At 54.6% G+C, this 18,222-nt stretch overlaps 1 protein-coding gene and 2 long non-coding RNA genes across 4 annotated transcripts; 1 reads left to right on the forward strand and 2 right to left on the reverse strand.

The window, feature by feature from the left end:
• Positions 1–293: 293 nt before the first annotated feature.
• Positions 294–2,621, reverse strand: LOC123279898 (uncharacterized). Its single transcript, XR_011496985.1, has 3 exons — positions 2,551–2,621; positions 1,456–1,556; positions 294–413 (listed from the first exon to the last, which is right to left on the reverse strand). It is a non-coding gene; the product is annotated as an uncharacterized lncRNA (long non-coding RNA).
• Positions 2,622–6,904: 4,283 nt separating this feature from the next.
• On the forward strand, positions 6,905–11,004 carry HOXC12 (homeobox C12). 2 transcript variants are annotated; one of them, XM_044756164.2, is made up of 3 exons: positions 6,905–7,625; positions 8,399–8,559; positions 9,396–11,004. In XM_044756164.2, exons 1-3 carry the CDS (start codon positions 7,016–7,018, stop codon positions 9,468–9,470), a joined length of 846 nt encoding a protein of 281 aa, XP_044612099.1. In that variant the 5' UTR covers positions 6,905–7,015; the 3' UTR covers positions 9,471–11,004. The 2 variants fall into 2 exon arrangements, with proteins under 2 accessions (XP_044612099.1, XP_014691815.1); XM_014836329.3 differs by lacking the exon at positions 9,396–11,004 and having other exon boundaries at positions 6,907–7,625; positions 8,399–8,775.
• Positions 11,005–14,321: 3,317 nt separating this feature from the next.
• Positions 14,322–18,215, reverse strand: LOC123279963 (uncharacterized). The gene is made up of 2 exons (XR_011496855.1): positions 17,995–18,215; positions 14,322–16,182 (listed from the first exon to the last, which is right to left on the reverse strand). It is a non-coding gene; the product is annotated as an uncharacterized lncRNA (long non-coding RNA).
• Positions 18,216–18,222: the final 7 nt, after the last annotated feature.

Here is an 18,222-nt window from a genome sequence, read left to right on the forward strand (position 1 = left end):
CAGAATTCACCCTCTGTGGAGGCTCTGCTGCTGAGGTGGCTGCCGTCCTGTTCTGCTCCATTTCAGTTCTGGGTTAACTACCAAAGAGTCACACGGTGGGCAGTGGGATTTAGGAGGGAATAGGTGAATCTCTCAGGAATAAGGCTCATTCTTAATCCCCATCTCCCCTTTCTCCCCCCACCCACCACCCTAACCTCTCTCCACAACTCGAGTCTTTCCTGAGATGGAAAGAGTTGAAGATGAAACGCGTATTTGGGTAGAAAAGAGGCCCGGGGATCCCTGGATATGGACCCCCACCCCTCCTGACCTGAGGGTGCATTGGGTAGTCCCATGACATGGCTGTAGACACAGTAGAAGTTGGAGACTCAGTGGGGAAAGAGAAGTCTCAAGTTCTCCAAGGGATCCGTCCACTTCTGCAGGCAAACCCACACATAACCAAATGAGTGAGTCTTCCCACACGGAGGGACCCATCCTATGGCTCCAGAAGGGGGCGATGGAAAAGAGAAGAAAGCTTGTGCAGGCTTGTTGGGGCTGCACTGGGGCACGAGTAACCCAGGCAAGGACTGTAGTCCCTCTGAGTCCCTGTGAGCCCTGGTGTACCAGGGTGTTTAGGACCCTCTAATGAACCGGATTAAATATGCCTGGAGGGCTTTCAGAGAGGCATCATGCCTGGACCGACTTTGGAGATGCCTCTTCCATGAGAGTCAGCAAGCATGAGAATGGAAACCCCCGTGTGGGACAGGGGTTGTGTGAGTGTGTGCTCTGGGGAGACAAAGTTGGGAAAACCTATGATTCTTTCCCTGATTGTGTTGGTCCTTATCTTGTCTTCCTCTAGGAGCTGGCCTTCTCACTGAGGATTCTGTGAGATATTCCTGCGAGGGTGTGTGTGTGGGTATGCACATGCGTGTGTGCATGTGTGGAGTCTTTGACCAGTGGAGAATTTCCTCAGTTTTTCCAGTCTGTGTGTGTGAAAGTGTTTAAGTAAGAGTGTTGTCAGCCGTCACTCATCTCAGGGGGTAGAGTGTGCTTTTTCTTCTTTATTTATATCTGTAAAAAGCCTGTCTTTCCAAGGCCTGCCTCCCAGTGTTTGTGTGAGAGTGAGGCTGTGGTGGATAGGGGGCTGCAGGGGATAGAAGAGGTCTGAAGGGCTGTGCCCACAGAGGCTTCCCCTGGAAACACGGCCCTTCTCCTCTGGGACTGCCACTCCTGTTATCTCTCATAATGCAGTGGCACTCTCCACTCGCCATGCTGCCCCCCAGGCCAGGACTGGGGGACCTGTCTGGGACGGAGCCTCGTAACACTCTCCATCTAGAGGTCACTCTACCAGGCTGCCAGGGTGGCTCAGTTAGATCCTTTCCTGAGCTTGGGGGAAAAACCCTTCCCCACCCAAATCTTAGTCCCCAGACCTGGGGCCAAAAGACCTTCCCACCTTTAGTCTCATGGCCAGGAACCCACCTGAGGGAGCAAGGCCAGCAGTTCTCAGGAGATCCCTCCACGACTGTCTCCACACCATCTGTTCCTGAGGCTGATTCACAGGCAGCTGGGTCAGCGGGCCACTGTGGGTGTAAGACAGGGGCAGCCCCTGGGACATTCTCCGTCTCTCTGAGAATTGGAGCTGGGGACCCTGCTGCAGCCCCCTCTGTTCAAAAGAGAACTCCCCACCCTAGGATCCACCTGAGTCCAACTTGGATGGTGTCGGGAGCCCAGCCCTCAAAAAACTCCAAGTGCTGGTTCAGGCACATGTCTATCCAGACCTGCGCTGGTGGAGGATTGAGGGGCCCTGGGGAGCGAGAGGCTTCTGGGAGGAGGAGGGGGCCAGAGCCTTTTCGCAACCAACCAGGCTCTTCCTCTTTTAGCCTTGACCGTGACTAGGTCTTTCTGACCTTGACATCACAGGGAGCACAGGGAATCGGGGAGGGTGGAAAAGGCCTTGATCTTCCGGTGGCCAGAGTAGGGGAGGGCTGCTGGCCCACTTGACGCGCCATCCCCCTTCCCGCCAGAGCCCGCCGCTTCTGTTTACACACAGAGGAGGTGTCGTCTCCAGTCTAGACAGGGGCGCTAATAACGCCCATAAAAGGCGGCCTCTCCAGAGATGCTCTCCAACTCGGCTCCCGCGCGCCTACCGCTGGCTGCTCCCTCCGCCTCCTCCGCCCCGCCCTCCTCAGATACCTTCGCTTGGCCTGCGGGCGGCCTTGGGAGGGGGGACCCAGAGGGTTTCTAGAGGCTGAGAACCCCTGCCCCGCATCCTTCTGAACCTCTTCTGCCTCCAAAGGTAAGTGGACCCCCGTTCTCCCAGCCCAGCAAGCCCCGGGGTTAGCAGCATATCCTCCCACCCTAACCAGCCTCCTGGGCGGGTAGCCTCCATTCCAATCGCCGCCGCACCTCCCCCCCCCCCCCCCAATTCCCCCGGACTAGGGGCTTGGATTTGGGAAGCAGTTGTGTATCTGGGCAAAGCAGATCTCAGCCCCTCCCCAAAGCTAGGCCTGGCCAGAGGCCATGGTCACAGCCAGCCTCTGGCTGTGGGGCGGAAGCCACAGGAGTAGTCCTCACCCCATAACGAGCATTGAGGTCCTCGGAGACCAAACGCCCCGGCTCCCGGATACTTTGCAGGCGGCTGTGGGTGTGGCCTTTGGTGAAAGTGGTTTGTGTTTTTTTTTGACTTGGCCCCCACACCTTTCCTGACACTCAGTAATTCACTAGGCGGAGGAGATCCTCTGCTGGCAGAAGGGGAAAATGTCAGAACTGCGAAACTATTTAACTATTAGCGCGCCGAAAGCACAGAGAAAAAGGAGGAAGATGGCCCATTTAGGGATGCTCTGGTGAGAAGTGGAGAGGTGGCGTATCAGATATTCCCACTTGGAATTTCCAACCCCTTCCCCATTTCCCGAATGGCAAACGGGGGGCCGGGGTCTTGTGGTGGGAGGGGGCCCATTGGAGCCCCAGAAAGATTGGAGGAGGTAAGGACACTGCTGACCCCAGGCCGCTTGTGTGAGCCTGAAAGCTTGATTGGGCCCGCTCACCCAACGTTCCTCTAACCCCTCGCCTCCAGGCTGCAGATCCCTGGAAGGCAACACCTGGGGAAGTGGTCTCCCAATCTTCTCCTTAAGTCCTGGGCACCCTAGAGAGGCCTGGGAGCCAGGAGGGCACTGACTCCTGGAGAAGCTAGTGAAGCGAAGAAAGAGGAGACTGAGCCCCCTGCCTCCACCTCTCAGCCTTGTCTGAACCCGACAAAAACCTGTCCCAAGACTAAAGCGAAATGAGGGGTGGGAGGGCAGGCTTTCCCCATTTGCCACTTTTCATCTCCCCTCCACCGCCAGCCCAGTTCCCACTCACCTCCCTTCAGGGGTCCCGGCCCTGCCTTATTTGCATACGCGGCAGAACCTCTTTCTACAAGCTAGACAGTGACCTTGAACCAAGCCACCGCGGCCTCTCCACTGACCAGGGCGAAGGCAGAATCGTGCCGAATAATCCTGACCTCGGGTTAGCCGGGTAAACCGAACCCGCCGCACACAGCCGCGCCGCGGTGACCTAAGCCTCCCGCAGCGGCTTTGCCCCTGCCACCGGAGCCGCGTGGATTTGATAATTAACTCTTTTCTCCTGGCTCGGCCGTGGCGGGGTCTCAAGACCAAGCGGAGGGGCCGCGGTGATGAGGAAGGGATGGAGGTTCAATCAGACAAGGAGCGGGAGAGGCGGCCGGGCATCCAGCTGGCGGATGCGCGGAAGCGCGAGAGCTGCCCGGTCTTCAAGGAAAGCCTTAACCACATCCTTGCCTTCAATTTTAATTAGCCCCCAAGTTAATGAGCGGGACATGGTTGAGCCAGGCCAGCTGCAGCAGGAGGCCACCTTTTCTAATCTTGTGATTTGACGAAGGTGCTGCAGAGGGGACTAACAGATGGCTCCGCCGTTCCAGGGCCTGGGTCTGGCCGGTACAGTTTTGCATGCGGGCTGCGAAGTGCCGGCGGGTTAAACCCCCTAGACGCGGCTGCCCAGCACCTTGGGCTGCGAGTCAATCCCGGTCTCCTCACCCAGCCCCAGTAGACTACTGGCGAGCTGAGCAGCTCTGGCCCAGGCTGGATTTAGATTTGAAGCTTTACACCCGAGCCTCCCGCCGGCCCCGGGGACCCAGGCTGGTAGCGCGCTCGGGGAGAGGGTGGCTGTTTGTCCTGACCCGGGTAACGAAGGAGTTCCTGAGCTGCGTGTGCGGCGGGGTGCCTTAAAGGCAGACAGAACGGCGGTGGTGCGCGGGGAGGCTGGGCACTTAGATTGTCTGGGTCCTCGCGGGGGACCTGAAAACCCCAAGGTTCACAGTGGACCTCGAGGAGCAGGACGCTGGGGATGCGAATTTTGCTGATGGTTCTAGGCAGCTCTCCCTGAGAGGAATCAGAGTCGGCTGCACGGAAGGAAGAGGGGTTTGTGCTTGTGCGTGTGCCAGTGCCTGCTGCAGGATACGAAACCTGGGGCAAACGGTCTTTTTTTGATGGGGCCAAAGCCACTGGGAGAAACTGCACGAATGAAAGAAGGAAGCCCTCCTCCATCCTCATTTGCCCGGTGTTGCATCCGCCGCCCTGTGGCCGCTGCTCTGCGTGCTCAGCGGCCTGGCTGCGAGGGCAGCAAGCAGAGCTCTGGGCCTGAGATTTTCGAGCTAGAAAATGATGGGTAGAGACTGAGACCGTCCTCCTGGGGTCCACCTTCTAGGAAATTGGAGTCATCTGGGAGGGAAAAAGAATGGGGAGAAGCCTAAACCCCACAAGAACCAGTGATTACTCGACAAAGCTCAGCTGGCCATCTCTCACACCAACAATAGCGCTGAGGCCTGGAGGCCTGGAGACCTGGCCGCCGGCTCAGTGTTCCGATTGAAAACAGCAACCATATTAACGTCACACCTTGTTTATCCACATGACAAAAATAATCCAGAATAAATTTTTTAAAAATTAAGTTTTCAGTGACGCTTATTAATACATCTTGAAAAGGGGGCAAAAATAAGATGTTGGAGGTGCTGTGACACGGAATTTGCAGCTGAGGGATGCTCCCTTCTGCAGCCGCTCAGCCCTTTAATCAATTAGGCACAAAAAGTCCAATCCAGAAGGTCTCCTGCCTGCACCTTGGCGCCTGGGCTCTCGCGGTTCCAACTGGAGGTGATTGTGTGGGCCTGGCATCCTACCGCTTGGCCTCGGTTCCAGTTCCAGCAAGTGAGCCCAGTGGGCGCGGGGCGGGCTCCTGGGGCTGGAGGGACAGGCCAGGCAGCCTGGCAGGCCAGGGCGGAGAAGGGGAAGCGGAGCAAGGGGCGGGCGCCGCCGATCTGTGAGCTGTGGCCCCGTGCGGACACATTTCTGTCCGAGTGAGCAGCTGTGGTTTGGGATATGAAATCGCCCCGCGAGCTGTGGAATTAGAAGAATCTACGTTTTTCTCTCGCGCGTCCCGCAGAAGAGAGAGAAAAAGAGAGAGAGGAGAACCTTCTGCTTCAGTCTGCTTTTGTAGCCTCGGCTCATTCTCAGATATTTAACTTTCACCTACATGGGTTTCTTTTTCCCGTATTCTCTCGGACTCTCTCGGTCTCTCTAATTTTCTCTAAATCTTCTGGTGTTTTCTTGTGTTTAGACGTTTGCTAACCTATTTATCTCACCTTGTATTACTTAAAGCCGTGCTTTGGATAGGAGGCCGAAATAATCACATAGAAATCTGAGTATTTTGTCTACTAGGTCCCAATAGAATACATCTAGTTTTGAAGGTTTTTGTTTTGTTTTTCATTTTAATCCGCTTGACTGTGTTCTGTGGACTTGGTTGAGAGAGGATTGTGGTTTCCAGATGTCGATTAATCTCGCCAGTGGGCAGTGTTGGGTTCTTACCCTTCTGTGGAAGGAGCTGTTGAGGTTAGCACCATAAATATAATTTTAAACCCCCAACAAGAGAATTCTCCGGAGTTCTTTCCCTCACTCCCAGCACACCTATTGGCCTCGGCGCTGCTATCTGCTGGTCCCAGCAGCAGGCTGGGCCGGTTCTGGAGCGAGCTCGGTGTCTGCTCCGCTGCAGTGCGAACCAGGAGCCTCTCCCGACAGCCAGGCGAATCTGGGCCTCTCTGCGATGGGCCCAGAGCCTCCTGCTGCAAAAACTTTGGGAGACCCTCAGAAGCCCCTCTGATCCACGGGAGTCAGAGGGAAGAGTAGGGCGAGCCCCCAGCTTTTCAAGAGCCGGAAGGCAACTCCACATCCAGCTGGAAGCCTCCTTTTTCTGCTTTTTCTGCCTGCCCCCTGCATCCCATCTCAAAAGGTGAGTGGAGGTGTGAGGTTGGGGTGGCTACCAACGGGGCGGGGGGAGACCCTGCATTAACAATTCTCCCTGTGTCCTTCCTGGTGGAGAGGACCCCAAATATCTCCCCAAATTTCTGAGGAGAAAGAGCTGAGGAAGAGGAGGCAATGGCCGCAGGGCTGGAAGGGGTAGAGCAAGGAAACTTGTCCTTACCCCCGCTTCGCCTCTACTGTAAATAAACCCCGAGCCAAAGGGCTCATCCGTCTCCTTAAACAGCCAGTAAACTTTATATGACACAATATCTAATAGTAATTTATTGGGGAGATATTGTAAATTCCAACGGTTTTAGTTAATAAAGGAGCTAATTAAAGAGGGACGAGCTATGCTTGGCCAGCTGTTGGTGAGACGATAATACATCTGGGTGGGGGGTGCAGGGTGCAGAAGTGTGTGTGTGTGGGTATTTTTGGTGTGGCTTTTTTCCTTTTGCCCCGTGTCGGGCGATTGCCTCGTTCTCTGCGCAGGTTTTATACGATTTTTTAAAAAATCAGAATGCAGTGAATAAATCTGCCCCCGCGTTTCGCCCCCCCCCCAAGATTGGGGAAGGGGGAAGTTGGAGTTAGTGCATGGTGGGGGGATTCGCTGTCCCCACCCATCCCCTTGGCGGCAGCGCCCACGTGAGCTGGACGGCCAATGGGTGGCCGGTGCAGGTTTAACTATGTTTAATGTCAGATAGCAATAAAGTAGAAGCTGCCGGTCGGGCCCCGCGGAAATGGGCGAGCATAATCTCCTGAATCCCGGGTTTGTGGGGCCGCTGGTGAACATCCACACAGGAGACACCTTCTACTTCCCCAACTTCCGTGCGTCCGGGGCGCAGCTGCCCGGGCTGCCTTCGCTGTCCTACCCGCGTCGCGACAACGTGTGCTCGCTGCCCTGGCCGTCGGCGGAGCCGTGCAATGGCTACCCGCAGCCTTATCTCGGCAGCCCAGTGTCGCTCAACCCACCCTTTGGGCGCACGTGCGAGCTGGCGCGTGTGGAGGACAGCAAGGGTTACTACCGCGAGCCCTGCGCCGAGAGCGGCGGCGGGGGCCTGAAGCGTGAGGAGCGGGGGCGAGACCCTGGCGCGGGAGTCGGACCAGGGGCAGCGTTGCTGCCGCTGGAGCCGTCGGGGCCGCCCGCGCTCGGTTTCAAGTACGACTACGCGGCAGGCGGCGGCGGTAGCGACGGTGGCGCGGGACCCCCGCATGACCCGCCCTCGTGCCAGTCGCTGGAATCCGACTCCAGTTCGTCCCTTCTCAACGAAGGCAACAAGGGCGCCGGCGGGGGCGACCCTGGCAGCTTGGTATCGCCTTTGAACCCCGGCGGCGGGCTCTCCGCCAGCGGTAAGGACCCCAGTCCGCTCGTGAGGCGGACTCAGGACGGGACATCTTACCAGCGTGGGGAGTGTAGGACCGAGCTAGGGCCGCCTGGGGTGACAATGTACGGTGAGGAAGCGCTTCTTTTAAAAAGAAGTGCGGGGTGGGGGTAGGGGAGCACTATAAACATGTAAATAATGCCATGAAAGAACTGGAGAGATTCTCATTTTCCACTGCCTGAGGCTGGAGGGGTGGGGAGCACCAGAGAGGGGGGATTCTGACAGAGGCTTCCCCTGGCCTGGGGCGTGGGGGATGAGGACGGAGATCCTGGTCCCTGCTTTCCCAGGGCCTCTCCCTCCGCCTTCCCGCAAGCCCCATTACCTACATTTTTTTCTTTTAAGAATTGCCAGTGGTTAAGGCTTACTCTCACCACTTGCTCATGTCTGTTCTAACTGATCAGGGACCAATCCTGGAGGATGTGAGTGGAAGGGGCCAGGATACCCAGGAGAAGGAGAGGTTTGGGGAGAAGTGAGGAGTAGAAACATAGAAGGGTCAGGGATACTGCATACATAGTGGGAGGTAGGGTTGGGGAGGTAAGGGGAAGGAGTAAAGGGGAAAAAGAGAATGATGCAGGTGGAGGGGTGGGGATGGGGCTCTGGGTAGGAGAGAGGAGGTGGGAGAGGAAGAGCTGGGGTCTGCCTTTAGGCCAAGGTGAAGGGCTGGGGAAGGACCTGGCTGAGGGCAATGGGCTTGTCACCTCTTGGTCCTCTGGCCAACCCTACTGGTTCATCTCCACCCAGGCGCGCCCTGGTACCCGATCCACAGCCGTTCACGGAAGAAGCGCAAGCCCTATTCGAAGTTGCAGCTGGCGGAGCTGGAGGGCGAGTTTCTGGTGAACGAGTTCATCACAAGGCAGCGCCGGAGGGAACTCTCAGACCGCTTGAATCTTAGTGACCAGCAGGTCAAGATCTGGTTTCAGAACCGGAGAATGAAAAAGAAAAGACTTCTGTTGAGGGAGCAAGCTCTCTCCTTCTTTTAGGGGGCAAGACATGGGCGCCAGCCCCAGACTGAGCCTGTCTCTGGCAGAGAGGGAGAGGATGCACTGCCTAGGACACAGTCCCCGCTTAGAACGCCAGGCATCTCTGGCAGGCCCTCCCTGGGCATCTTCTTGTCTGTTTTATCTGTGGTTCCCTCCCACACACCCCCAGCAGGCCCTGCCAGGTCCCAGAGAGAAGGGAAGAACCCAGCCAGTGAGAGAGGAAGCCAACAGCTGCAGGCAGGGAGTAGGGGCATGGAAGGCTGCAGCGCTGGGAGGGGCTGGTTTGAGACAGGACTAAGGCATTGGGCCTCCTGGTGAGGATCTGGTGGAGAGGTGACCCAGGCACCACCTCCCACCACTTTCCTTCTGTAGTCCTAAGTTTGTCTGCCTGCAGGAGTAGGTGCGGGTGGGGACAATGGAGCCAAGCTCCCAAAACTCGAAGTTGTTAGTGTTAGGAGAGGCTGAGATGGGGGAGCAAGAGTGGAGGATCCAAAGAGAGAGTAGAGGGGGTCAGGGTAGCTCCGGGAGGGCGGGAGGAAGCGTGGTTCCAGAGAACAGAATGATCAGCAGTGCCCAAGTCCGCTGGTGTCTGGGTCCTCTAGGCCTGCACCCAGAGCAGGCTGAGGCATAGACGTTTGGCAGACCAGGCTGCAGACAAGGTGATCATCAGTTTCATGTCCCCTCTAGGGCAAGCAACCCTAATGATCTCCTGGTCCCCAGCCCTCTCCTGAGCCCCCTCCCCTCCCATTCCCTCACAGGTGTGCTGCCATCCACTCTTCCAGCCACCTAGGCGGCTGTGGACCGGAAGCTGCAAGCGGGTAATTGAGAGCTGAGCAGACGCAGCCTCAGGTTCAGTAGCCACCCTGGGGACCACCATCTTGCCCTCCGGGAAGCCCAAGAGGCTGTGAAAGGGGCTGCAGAGCGCGGCGTCTATTGACCAGGAGAGTTTCTGTCAGCTGCGGCGGCCCGATCCTCCCTTCCCCGCTGGCGTTCACGGTCACGGCCGGAGGCTGGACCGGTGTAATTTACGAGGCGGGAGGAGAATCCGCCCCTAAAGGGGCTACCGGCGCTGAGGCCTCCCTCAGCCTGGGTTTCCCAGGCTGGTGACAATGAAGGAGGGGGTCGCTGCAGCCCCCTACCCAACTCCTTTCTCTCCTTTACCCACTCCCACTCCACCCGCCCCCCAACGTTGCCCTTTGTCTCAGGATCCTCTGCCTCCGCCTCATCAGGCGGAGAGCCCCTGAGTACAAGGACCAGAGCAGAGGGAGGGAGGGGCACATCCCCAGAACCGGTTGGAGGCCAGATAGTGGCTTCATTCATAGACCTCTTCAGGCCCCAGTCCCAGCCCCAGCCCCAGAGATCCTAGGCTGGCTTAGGAGAGAGAAGAAGTGAAGGAGCCTGCCTCCCTTCCTGTGCTCTGTTTTTATCCTTCTCGGTGAGAGCTCCCCAACCTCCCATCTGCTGACCCACTCTTGCCAGGAACAAGAGGATGAGAAGCAGGGGACTGATGGGAGTTGAGCCCAGCCTGGACAGTGGGAAACTGGCCTGCCAGTTTGAAGTTCTTCCTGCCTGGGGAGTCTCCCCCTAAAACATCCTCAAAAGGCAATCCACAGAGCCCCCCCACTCTCCCACCAGCACAAGGCTTCAAGCCTCTGTACAGGCTTGTGCAGAGGCATGGGCAAACACAGGCACAGCTGAGCCCAGCACACCACTGGGCCCACCCCACTCTCTGGACTGTACTTGCAAGCTGCCAGCCTCATATCTCCAAAAGCAACCTTGGAGAACGGCTGTTCTCCACACACCCCATCCCCCACTGGGCACCTGACTCCTGACACACTTCCTCCCCCGTATAAATTTGCTTCACCTAGGTGAAAGTTCCCGGAGATCACCGCCATTCTGGCTGTCTGCATATTCCCCTGTGGGCAGCCCTAAGTATGAGGCACTCCCCCTTTTGCCTGGTCACCCATGTACCCCTTCATGCAGCCCCTCCTGTGACCTCATGGGCTGGAGGGTGCTGGATTCAAGCTCTATCACTCCAGCTTAACTCCCACAGCATAATAAAGAAGAGAGACCAGAATATTCCAAAAGGGGTGGAGAGACAAAAGATATGCAATATTCTATTCCCGTTGCTTTAAACTTGACTTCTGTGAGCTTCTCTGTCAACTTGTGTCCTGTCCTCTGTGTCTATAGCTAGTACCTAGTGTAGCCCCTGTAGGTAGATACCCTCCCCCTCCTCCCTCCCCAGCTCTGAATGTGCCCTCCTAGTCAAATGTCTGTCTTTGGCACGTTTTCCCTTTATATAGTCCTTGTACAGAGTTGCTTCATCATATTAATATTAATAATAATAATTAAAACATGACTGTATGATGATGTGATGTTTTTTGAGAAAAAATTTAAAACTGGTTCCCCACACATTGTCTCCTCTGCCCAGAAAGAATGGGATCCCCAGCCTCCTAGCTGCTCCCCACTTTATTTTCTCCAGCTCAAGTGAATAACAAAAATAATACACGTATAATAATAAAGGAAGAGCAGTTTCAGGGATGACCAAAATATATGAGCAACCAAGACCTGCTGACAAGCTGCCATCTCCAGTCCCAAGAAATTACTAGCAAAGAGAAAACTAGGGGACAGTAGATTGGGGGGAAAGAGAGGGAGATCTGAGGAGTCATGGGGCCATAAAAATAATGTGGACAGCCCTGAGGGGGCTGAAACCACCTTCAGGGCCAGAAAAAGGAAGTCTGAGCTGCAGGAACTCCAGGGCACAAGCAGGTTGGAGCCTGGGTGGCGAGAGTGCCCTGGCATTTAGGGCAAGAGTTGGTGGGTCCACACTTCAACTCCATGGTCCTAACCCCATGGCTTCTCTCTGAGAGCACATTTTGTGCACTGCCAGACCCCTTGAAGCTGGGGAAACAGTCTCCATTACTCTCAGCCAGCGAACCCCTCCAGACCATGCCAGAAAGAGGCCAGGTCCAGGCCAGAGTCTAGGTCTCAGCTGCATCCATGAGCCCTCTGCACCTCCACTTCACCGCTTCCTTCTGAGTGGGACACCCTCCCTCTGCCTCCCCCCTTGAGCCTGGGGTCCCTGAGTTTCCCTTTCTCACATCCTGGCCCCAACTGTGGAGTCTTCTCCAAATTCCACCTCCACCCTTCTGAGGCTGCTCTGGAATAGCAGGGGCCCCCACTGAGCCCAGCATCCTAGCCAAGCCTCCTGCCCTGAAATCTTTCTTTCTCTCCCTCCCTTCCTTTCCTTACTCCTGCGGCTAGAAAAACTAGCAAATTTAGACCAAATCCCATCCTTCCTTTGCCCCTAATCCCCAGCTGTCTTGTACAGCTGACGGGTTCAGGCAGGAAGGAGATCTCAAGCTTTGTGGGTACTCATACAAAGGCCCCACAGAGTGCAGGCGAGGCTGGGGACCAGACAGCTTCTGGCAGCCATAAGCTGGGGGAGGGACTGGGTGGCTGCACCTGGGTCTGAATAAGGGGGTGGGGGATTGAATCCCAGTGAATCCAGGTCAGAGACTACCCTCTTCTTAAAATACATCTATACAGGGACAGTTAACAGTGAAGGCATTTCTGGTTAAAAAGGCAAGAGAGAATTTCAGGAGATCAGGAATAACTGGCCCTTAATTTATTCCTTTGATTTATTCCCAGAGACACTGCAGATCTGAGAGAGAAGGTACTTTGTTGGGTCCTGTCTATGCAGGACCCCAAACTCAATAACTGGGGAAGCTGTCAGAGAAGAAACTACACTATAACCTCCTCCCATTGGCTGAAAATCAAGTCCTTGGGTCTCCTCCCCAAAGAGAAGGTCATGGTTGGAGCAGCCATCCAAATGCTCAGGGCACAGCCGAACTCTAGATGGGGCAAAGGTTGCATCTATTTTGCAGCTATTTGTGTGGTTTAAGCCCTCAAATTACAGTTTACTCCAGTGACTTTAAGAGAGAGCACTCTGTGTCTCTAAGTGGGTCTTGAGGAGCAAGAAAAGGGGAGAATTATCTGGATAATTCAGGTAGAAAATATTTCAGCTGTTGTGTGTTTGAAAGCTTATACCATCCAAATGAGTTGTGTATTTGGCCCTATCCTCACCCAGTTCTACTCCATTCTGACCCTTATAGATGCAGCTAGGGTATCTAAAGCCACCATCTGTCGAGGGGCGGGAGATGGCCCGGCAGCCCAGGTTCTGTGGATGCTAATGCAGCCGGAAACTTGGCGCGATCGATGGTTCAGACCCAGAGCAAAGCAGGGACCGCCGCCCGGATCTGAGAACAAAGCAAACCCCGGGGACCTTGGGTTCCAGACAGGCCGGAGCCCCCGCCCATCCTCCCCGCCATTACCAGGAAAATACGAACGGTTTTTAGGCCCCGGGCCCGCGCGGAAAACGCACCCAGGAGCCCCCAGCCCTCTGCGCTGCGGGCGCATGGAGGCGCCGTAGGTTCCGGTGCAACTCTGCGCAAGGTGGGCTGCAGGCCCCGGCTGCCGCGGCCGCGCGTATGCCGAGCCTTAGGCCCCAGAGGCCGCCTTCCCGCGTCTGGCTCGGTGCAGGCCGAGCTGCCGGTTTTCCGTGGAGAAGCGAGTGGCCGGCGCCCACCGCTGCAGCCGGCGCCGGCTCTCGGTCGCCGCTCAAGGGGAGGCCCCGAGACAAAGGCGCCTCGGCCGCTGGGGGATGACGCGGACGCCTGGGCCGCGCGCTCCCCGACCCACGCCTGCAGCTCTCGGTGCCCTGGCCGGGGAGAGAGGGCTCTGCGGCCTCGGTCCAACTCCCCGCCCACCCGGCCCCGGCCCCGGGACGCTCCAGGGGAAAGGAGCCCGGCACACCCCACAGCCTCGGCTGATCCGCGTAGCTCCCGGCCCGAGAGCGCCGGCAGCGCCGGTCGCCGCCCGAGGGCCGCCGGGGCCCCGCGAAGGAGGGGATGACCCCTGCTGGCCGGAGCCATGGAGGCGGCCGAGACCCAAACCCGCCTGGGCGCTCGGCCCTGAGCACCCCGGGCCTGGGGGACGCCCCATGAGTTCTTGGGAGCCCTCGAAGAACAGCCTGAGTCCGAGGCGCTGCCGGGCTGCAAGAACGGGCCTTTCTCCTCAGTGCCCTCCCTGTGCCGGGTACGCGGCATCCCCGCAGCGGCGGCCGCCCTCCCGCCGGGCTGCCCACCGCCAGCGGCTCTGCCCCGGAGGCTCCTAAAGCCTGCGCTGCCCGAAGGAGCGTGGCACAGGAGCCGAGAAGCTGGGCTGAACGAGACCAGACACAGCCGGACCTTTAGTCAGCGTGACCCAGCCGGTTGCCCGTGGGTGATTTCTCCTGGCCTAGCCGGAGCCACTTCCTGGGGACTCAGAAACCAGCCTTGCAGTTGTCAGTTTCCCGGACCCGGAGTGAAGAACTTCCTTCAAGGATAGGTCTGCGCGGATGGAACTCACCTGCAGTTCTCGCTAAGAAAGCTCCCCGTGAAAGACGCTGGTCCACATGCAGAGCATGGAAAAGATGTTCCGTAAAATGCACACTTGGCCATACTGCTGACATAACCAATATAGGGAAACAGTCTAAAATGCACAGATATCTATATTACACATACATTCTGGACATGGAAAATACACTTCTCTAGAAAATATGCACACAGAGGCACTTTTATCTATTGTATGGGAAAGCAACCTCCTGAGAAAAGATTACATACAGCATGAATATCCACCACACGTAAAAGTAAAAATTTATTTACATATATAAACAGTACACTTGCACATGTCTGCACAGTGAATGTACAGTCCTGCGTCTATTTAGCTACATGGGTGTATACATTCCATAGGACATATAAAATCAGTGCATGGAAAATGCATCCAGATATCAATATAGCCACATTAAACATTACATGGAAAATACATCATATTATTACATATATACAAAATGCATATCTACCCAGTGTATGAAAAATATCTTCCTTAAATTACGTTTGCATATGCGGTGTGCATGTCCCAAACACACTGAAGTACATTCTTTGGGTTCACATATTATGGTACTTGTAATACACATTTCTCTGGAGATCTTAAAAACAGTAGCAGGAGGAAGCTCAGGCACTGGCATGACAATCTCCATCGGCTGAGCCTCTTTTCTGTTCTTCTGTGTTTCTGTCTTTTAAAAACTCCTTCTGTGTCTACATGGATTGTTTTCATAAGTGGTCCCCCATCTCTATTTCCCTATTGTATCTCTTGTCTGAAGTCAGAGTCTACATTTAGAGCGCTAAGTCCCATTTGCAGCAGGGTCTGACTGCATAATCACGCCTATATGGAATTAGCATTATATAATTAGGTTACCCCCCCCCCCAACCCTGTGTCTCAGGACATGTTCTTTTAGACCTAATATAAATATATTATAGAGTTGCTCTGGGCTGCCAGTTAGGAAAGGGGACAAGGGGGGAGCACTGCGGCCCAGTGAGGTGTGAACCCTCCAGGTTGAGGTAACAGGCAGGTTCTGGGTTTGTGCTGAGCACTCAAGGGCTCCTGGAAGCTAAGGTTTGTTTAAATTTTTTAAAATTTATTTTTAAATCTCGAGCCTAGGGAGCAGCGTGACGCAAAGGCTGGACCTCCTCTCTAGTGCCCCTCTCAAATCCCAGAGCAGCCCCACTCCGTCCCAGCCAGCCAGGGAGAAGATTCTGCCCCACCCAGCCCCCTGCTCTAGGGCCCATCCTTAAACTCAGCCAGGTCTACACAAGCAGCAGGGAAAGGTTATCCCATAATCCATGCTATTCTCAACAAAACCCATTCCCAACGCCTTTAGAGAGGCAGTAAAGCATTTTCTGGCACCGAGCGAACTCTGTCTTGGCCCCCTAAAAATTAGTCCCACTTAGCTCTTTCTTCAGCAGCTAAAAATGCGGGACTACCTGACACAAGCCTATGGAAAAATCTCTTGAGAGACAGTGCACTTACAACGAGCAGAGATAATGTTTATGAGTAGTTGGGTTCCGTGTAGACGCGGCCATATTTTACTGTCCAAAGGAATCAATTAATTACTGCCTCGCCAGTCCCCCCAGCCTGCCGCTGCTTGGCTAAGCGTGAGCGGCTGAGATAGATGTGCGTGGCCAGCTCGCTGGTCTTGTTAACAAGCCTCGTCATAAAGATGGAGATGATAAGGAGAGAGAGGAAGCCCTGGCGGCCGCGAGGGGGGGCCTCGAGGGCCCAGCCCAGCAGTCTGTGGGGCAGCCGCTGACTGAGCCGAGGAAGTGGGTGCGCCCCGGTGCCCGCTCGGGTTCATCCAGCGTTCTCCCCTTCTGGGGCGTTCGTGCTGGATAATTCCCTCTCCTCTCCCCTTCTCTGAATTTTCCCTTTTCTTCGTTGAGTCCTAAATTTTGAAGAACATTTTTTTAAAAAATAAAAATACATAAACCTTGGTCCGTGAGTGCCTGTCTCTCCCTCTGCCACGTTTGTTGGGGACCTGCTGCTGCCTCCTGTCTCTGCATGGTTCCGTTTCATCTCTGTCTGGTGCTCTCTTCCCTCCTTTCGCTCTCCCTCTGGCTTCACTGTTGCTTTTTCTACCAGGTTGGTGCTGGCTCAGGCCCCAATGAGCTTGTAAAAAATAATAATATAAATACCCCCTGGTTATCTCGCAGCAGAGTGAACACCCCCAGATAAGCCAGACTCAATGGAAAAAAAGAACAACTAAAACCTTGGATGTAATTGCTGGTTTGGGCTGCAGCACTTAATTCTGTTTATTCTCACCAATGTGCATACTTAACAGAGAGATATTGATATTAAAAGGCAGAGGGGAATTAATTTTACTTTTATAGTTATCTATTAAGAGCAGAAGATGATCTGAGTCTGCTTTAAAGGGACCAAAAAAGGGGGGAGGGAGAGAGAGAAAGGGAGGGGGAAGGGAGAAATATGACTGAGGGTGAACAAAGATCTTTGCCTGAAGAAACAATGTAACACTAGACAGAACTATAAAGTCTGGGAATGTACCAAGGCAGGACTCTCTCAGCTGCCCCCATTTGCAATCCGGTCCCCTGCACTTCCTGCTGAAATCCCAACCCTGACTACACAGCAGTATTCCAGGAAGAATCCATGCAATTATCCGGATAATTGTTGGGGGAGAGAGAGAAAGCATTTCCCTTTTATTATCTGATCCTCTCTGGTGTCTGTGTGGAGGAGGAGGGGGTCGCGTATGGGATACAGAGGAAAAAAAGGTGGTTGGGTCTCCCAATAGCAGCCTAGCCCCTACAGGATGGCTACTCCTAAACCAAGGAGGCCCTAGGCAGGAGCGGACAGATTCTGGAACATACTCAAGAAAGGACAAGAGATTTTGAAGGCCTCAGTGATTCACTTTCATTTTCCAGGATATTTGCTAGGCTTTGCTTTGTCTGCATAGACCTGCCTCATCTAGTATTGTAATTATCACAAGTAAGTGAATAATAGATAATTATAGGGGTGTCAATAATATCATTTATTTTATAGCTGCACAAGATATGATTAGAGTTAATGTTGGAGGCTCTGTTGGAGCCTGGGAGGCAGCAAGAGGCAAGGTAGAGAGGTCCCGAAAGTCTTTTTCTTTCCTATTTTTGTATGTGAATCTCCAGAAATCCCTAATTCTATAAATTCCCTCCCCAAATGTCTTAAGGGAAATCTCTAGGATTTTAGGGGCTGAGAGCTTACAAAAGGGGAAACAACAATTTGGTAGTTAAATCTCTCCCTTCATCTCAGGAGCAGTGGTCTCTGCTCTCCTCATGCCCCCCACAAACAAGGGCTTCATCTCAGTTCAAGACTACTAGGGTCACAGAGACTTAGCAGGTGAGGCCAGTGAGAGGAAAACCAAGGTGAGGGTCTTACCAAAACCAAGTTCCTTGCCATCCCCAAGTGGGCACTGGGCCCAGAGTGAAGCCCCCTTGATCCCAAATTGGCCTTCTTTCCTGGACCCTCTTCCCCAGGGACACCTGGATGGGTCAGAAGCCAGGCTAGGGCTGTGGAGGTCAGCTGGGGTAGTAATGGGGAGAATATTAAAAATACTTTTTCTTGTTCCTGGGATTCAAAAGACCAGAAGGCTGCAGGAGAGAGACAGAAAGAGATTGCGATAGAGCCACCCCAGTGAGACAGACCCAGGGAAACCATGAAACCGGCAGGCCAGAATAAAAGGAAGGAGTGAAAGAAAAGGGGCAGAAAGAGGAACAGCAGGAAAAAAAGACGGAAATAAACAGGAGAAGGTAGGAAAAAGGAAGAAAAAGAAGGAAAAAGGAGAGAAATGGAAAAAAGGAAAGAAGAAAGAGATTTGACAGAGAAAGAGAGGAAGAAGGGAGGCAGAAGCCGGGTCGCTCTGCCTAGCGGCCTCTAGCAGTCTGGGTGGGCGGGGGGCGCCATGACAAAGTGAAGGTCAAGTTAGCAACGTACCTTATAAGGAAGACGTCGGGTCCTCCATTTCAGCCTTTCTTTCTGCCAGGACGCGGCCGTGGCATTTCTGGTCTTGTAAACACTGGACTCTTCGGGGCCTTAAAAATAAAAGACCCCTCTCTTCCTTTATTAGGAGTGAGCTCGACTGACTGGGGGAAGAAGCATCGGACAGAGAAGTCAACTAATGAAGACTCCCGGAAACTTTTCTCTCCTTTTCTCTCTCTCTGG

The sequence above is a fragment of the Equus asinus genome, chromosome 22 (assembly GCF_041296235.1).
Source record: "Equus asinus isolate D_3611 breed Donkey chromosome 22, EquAss-T2T_v2, whole genome shotgun sequence".
In the NCBI taxonomy this organism is placed as follows: domain Eukaryota; kingdom Metazoa; phylum Chordata; class Mammalia; order Perissodactyla; family Equidae; genus Equus; species Equus asinus.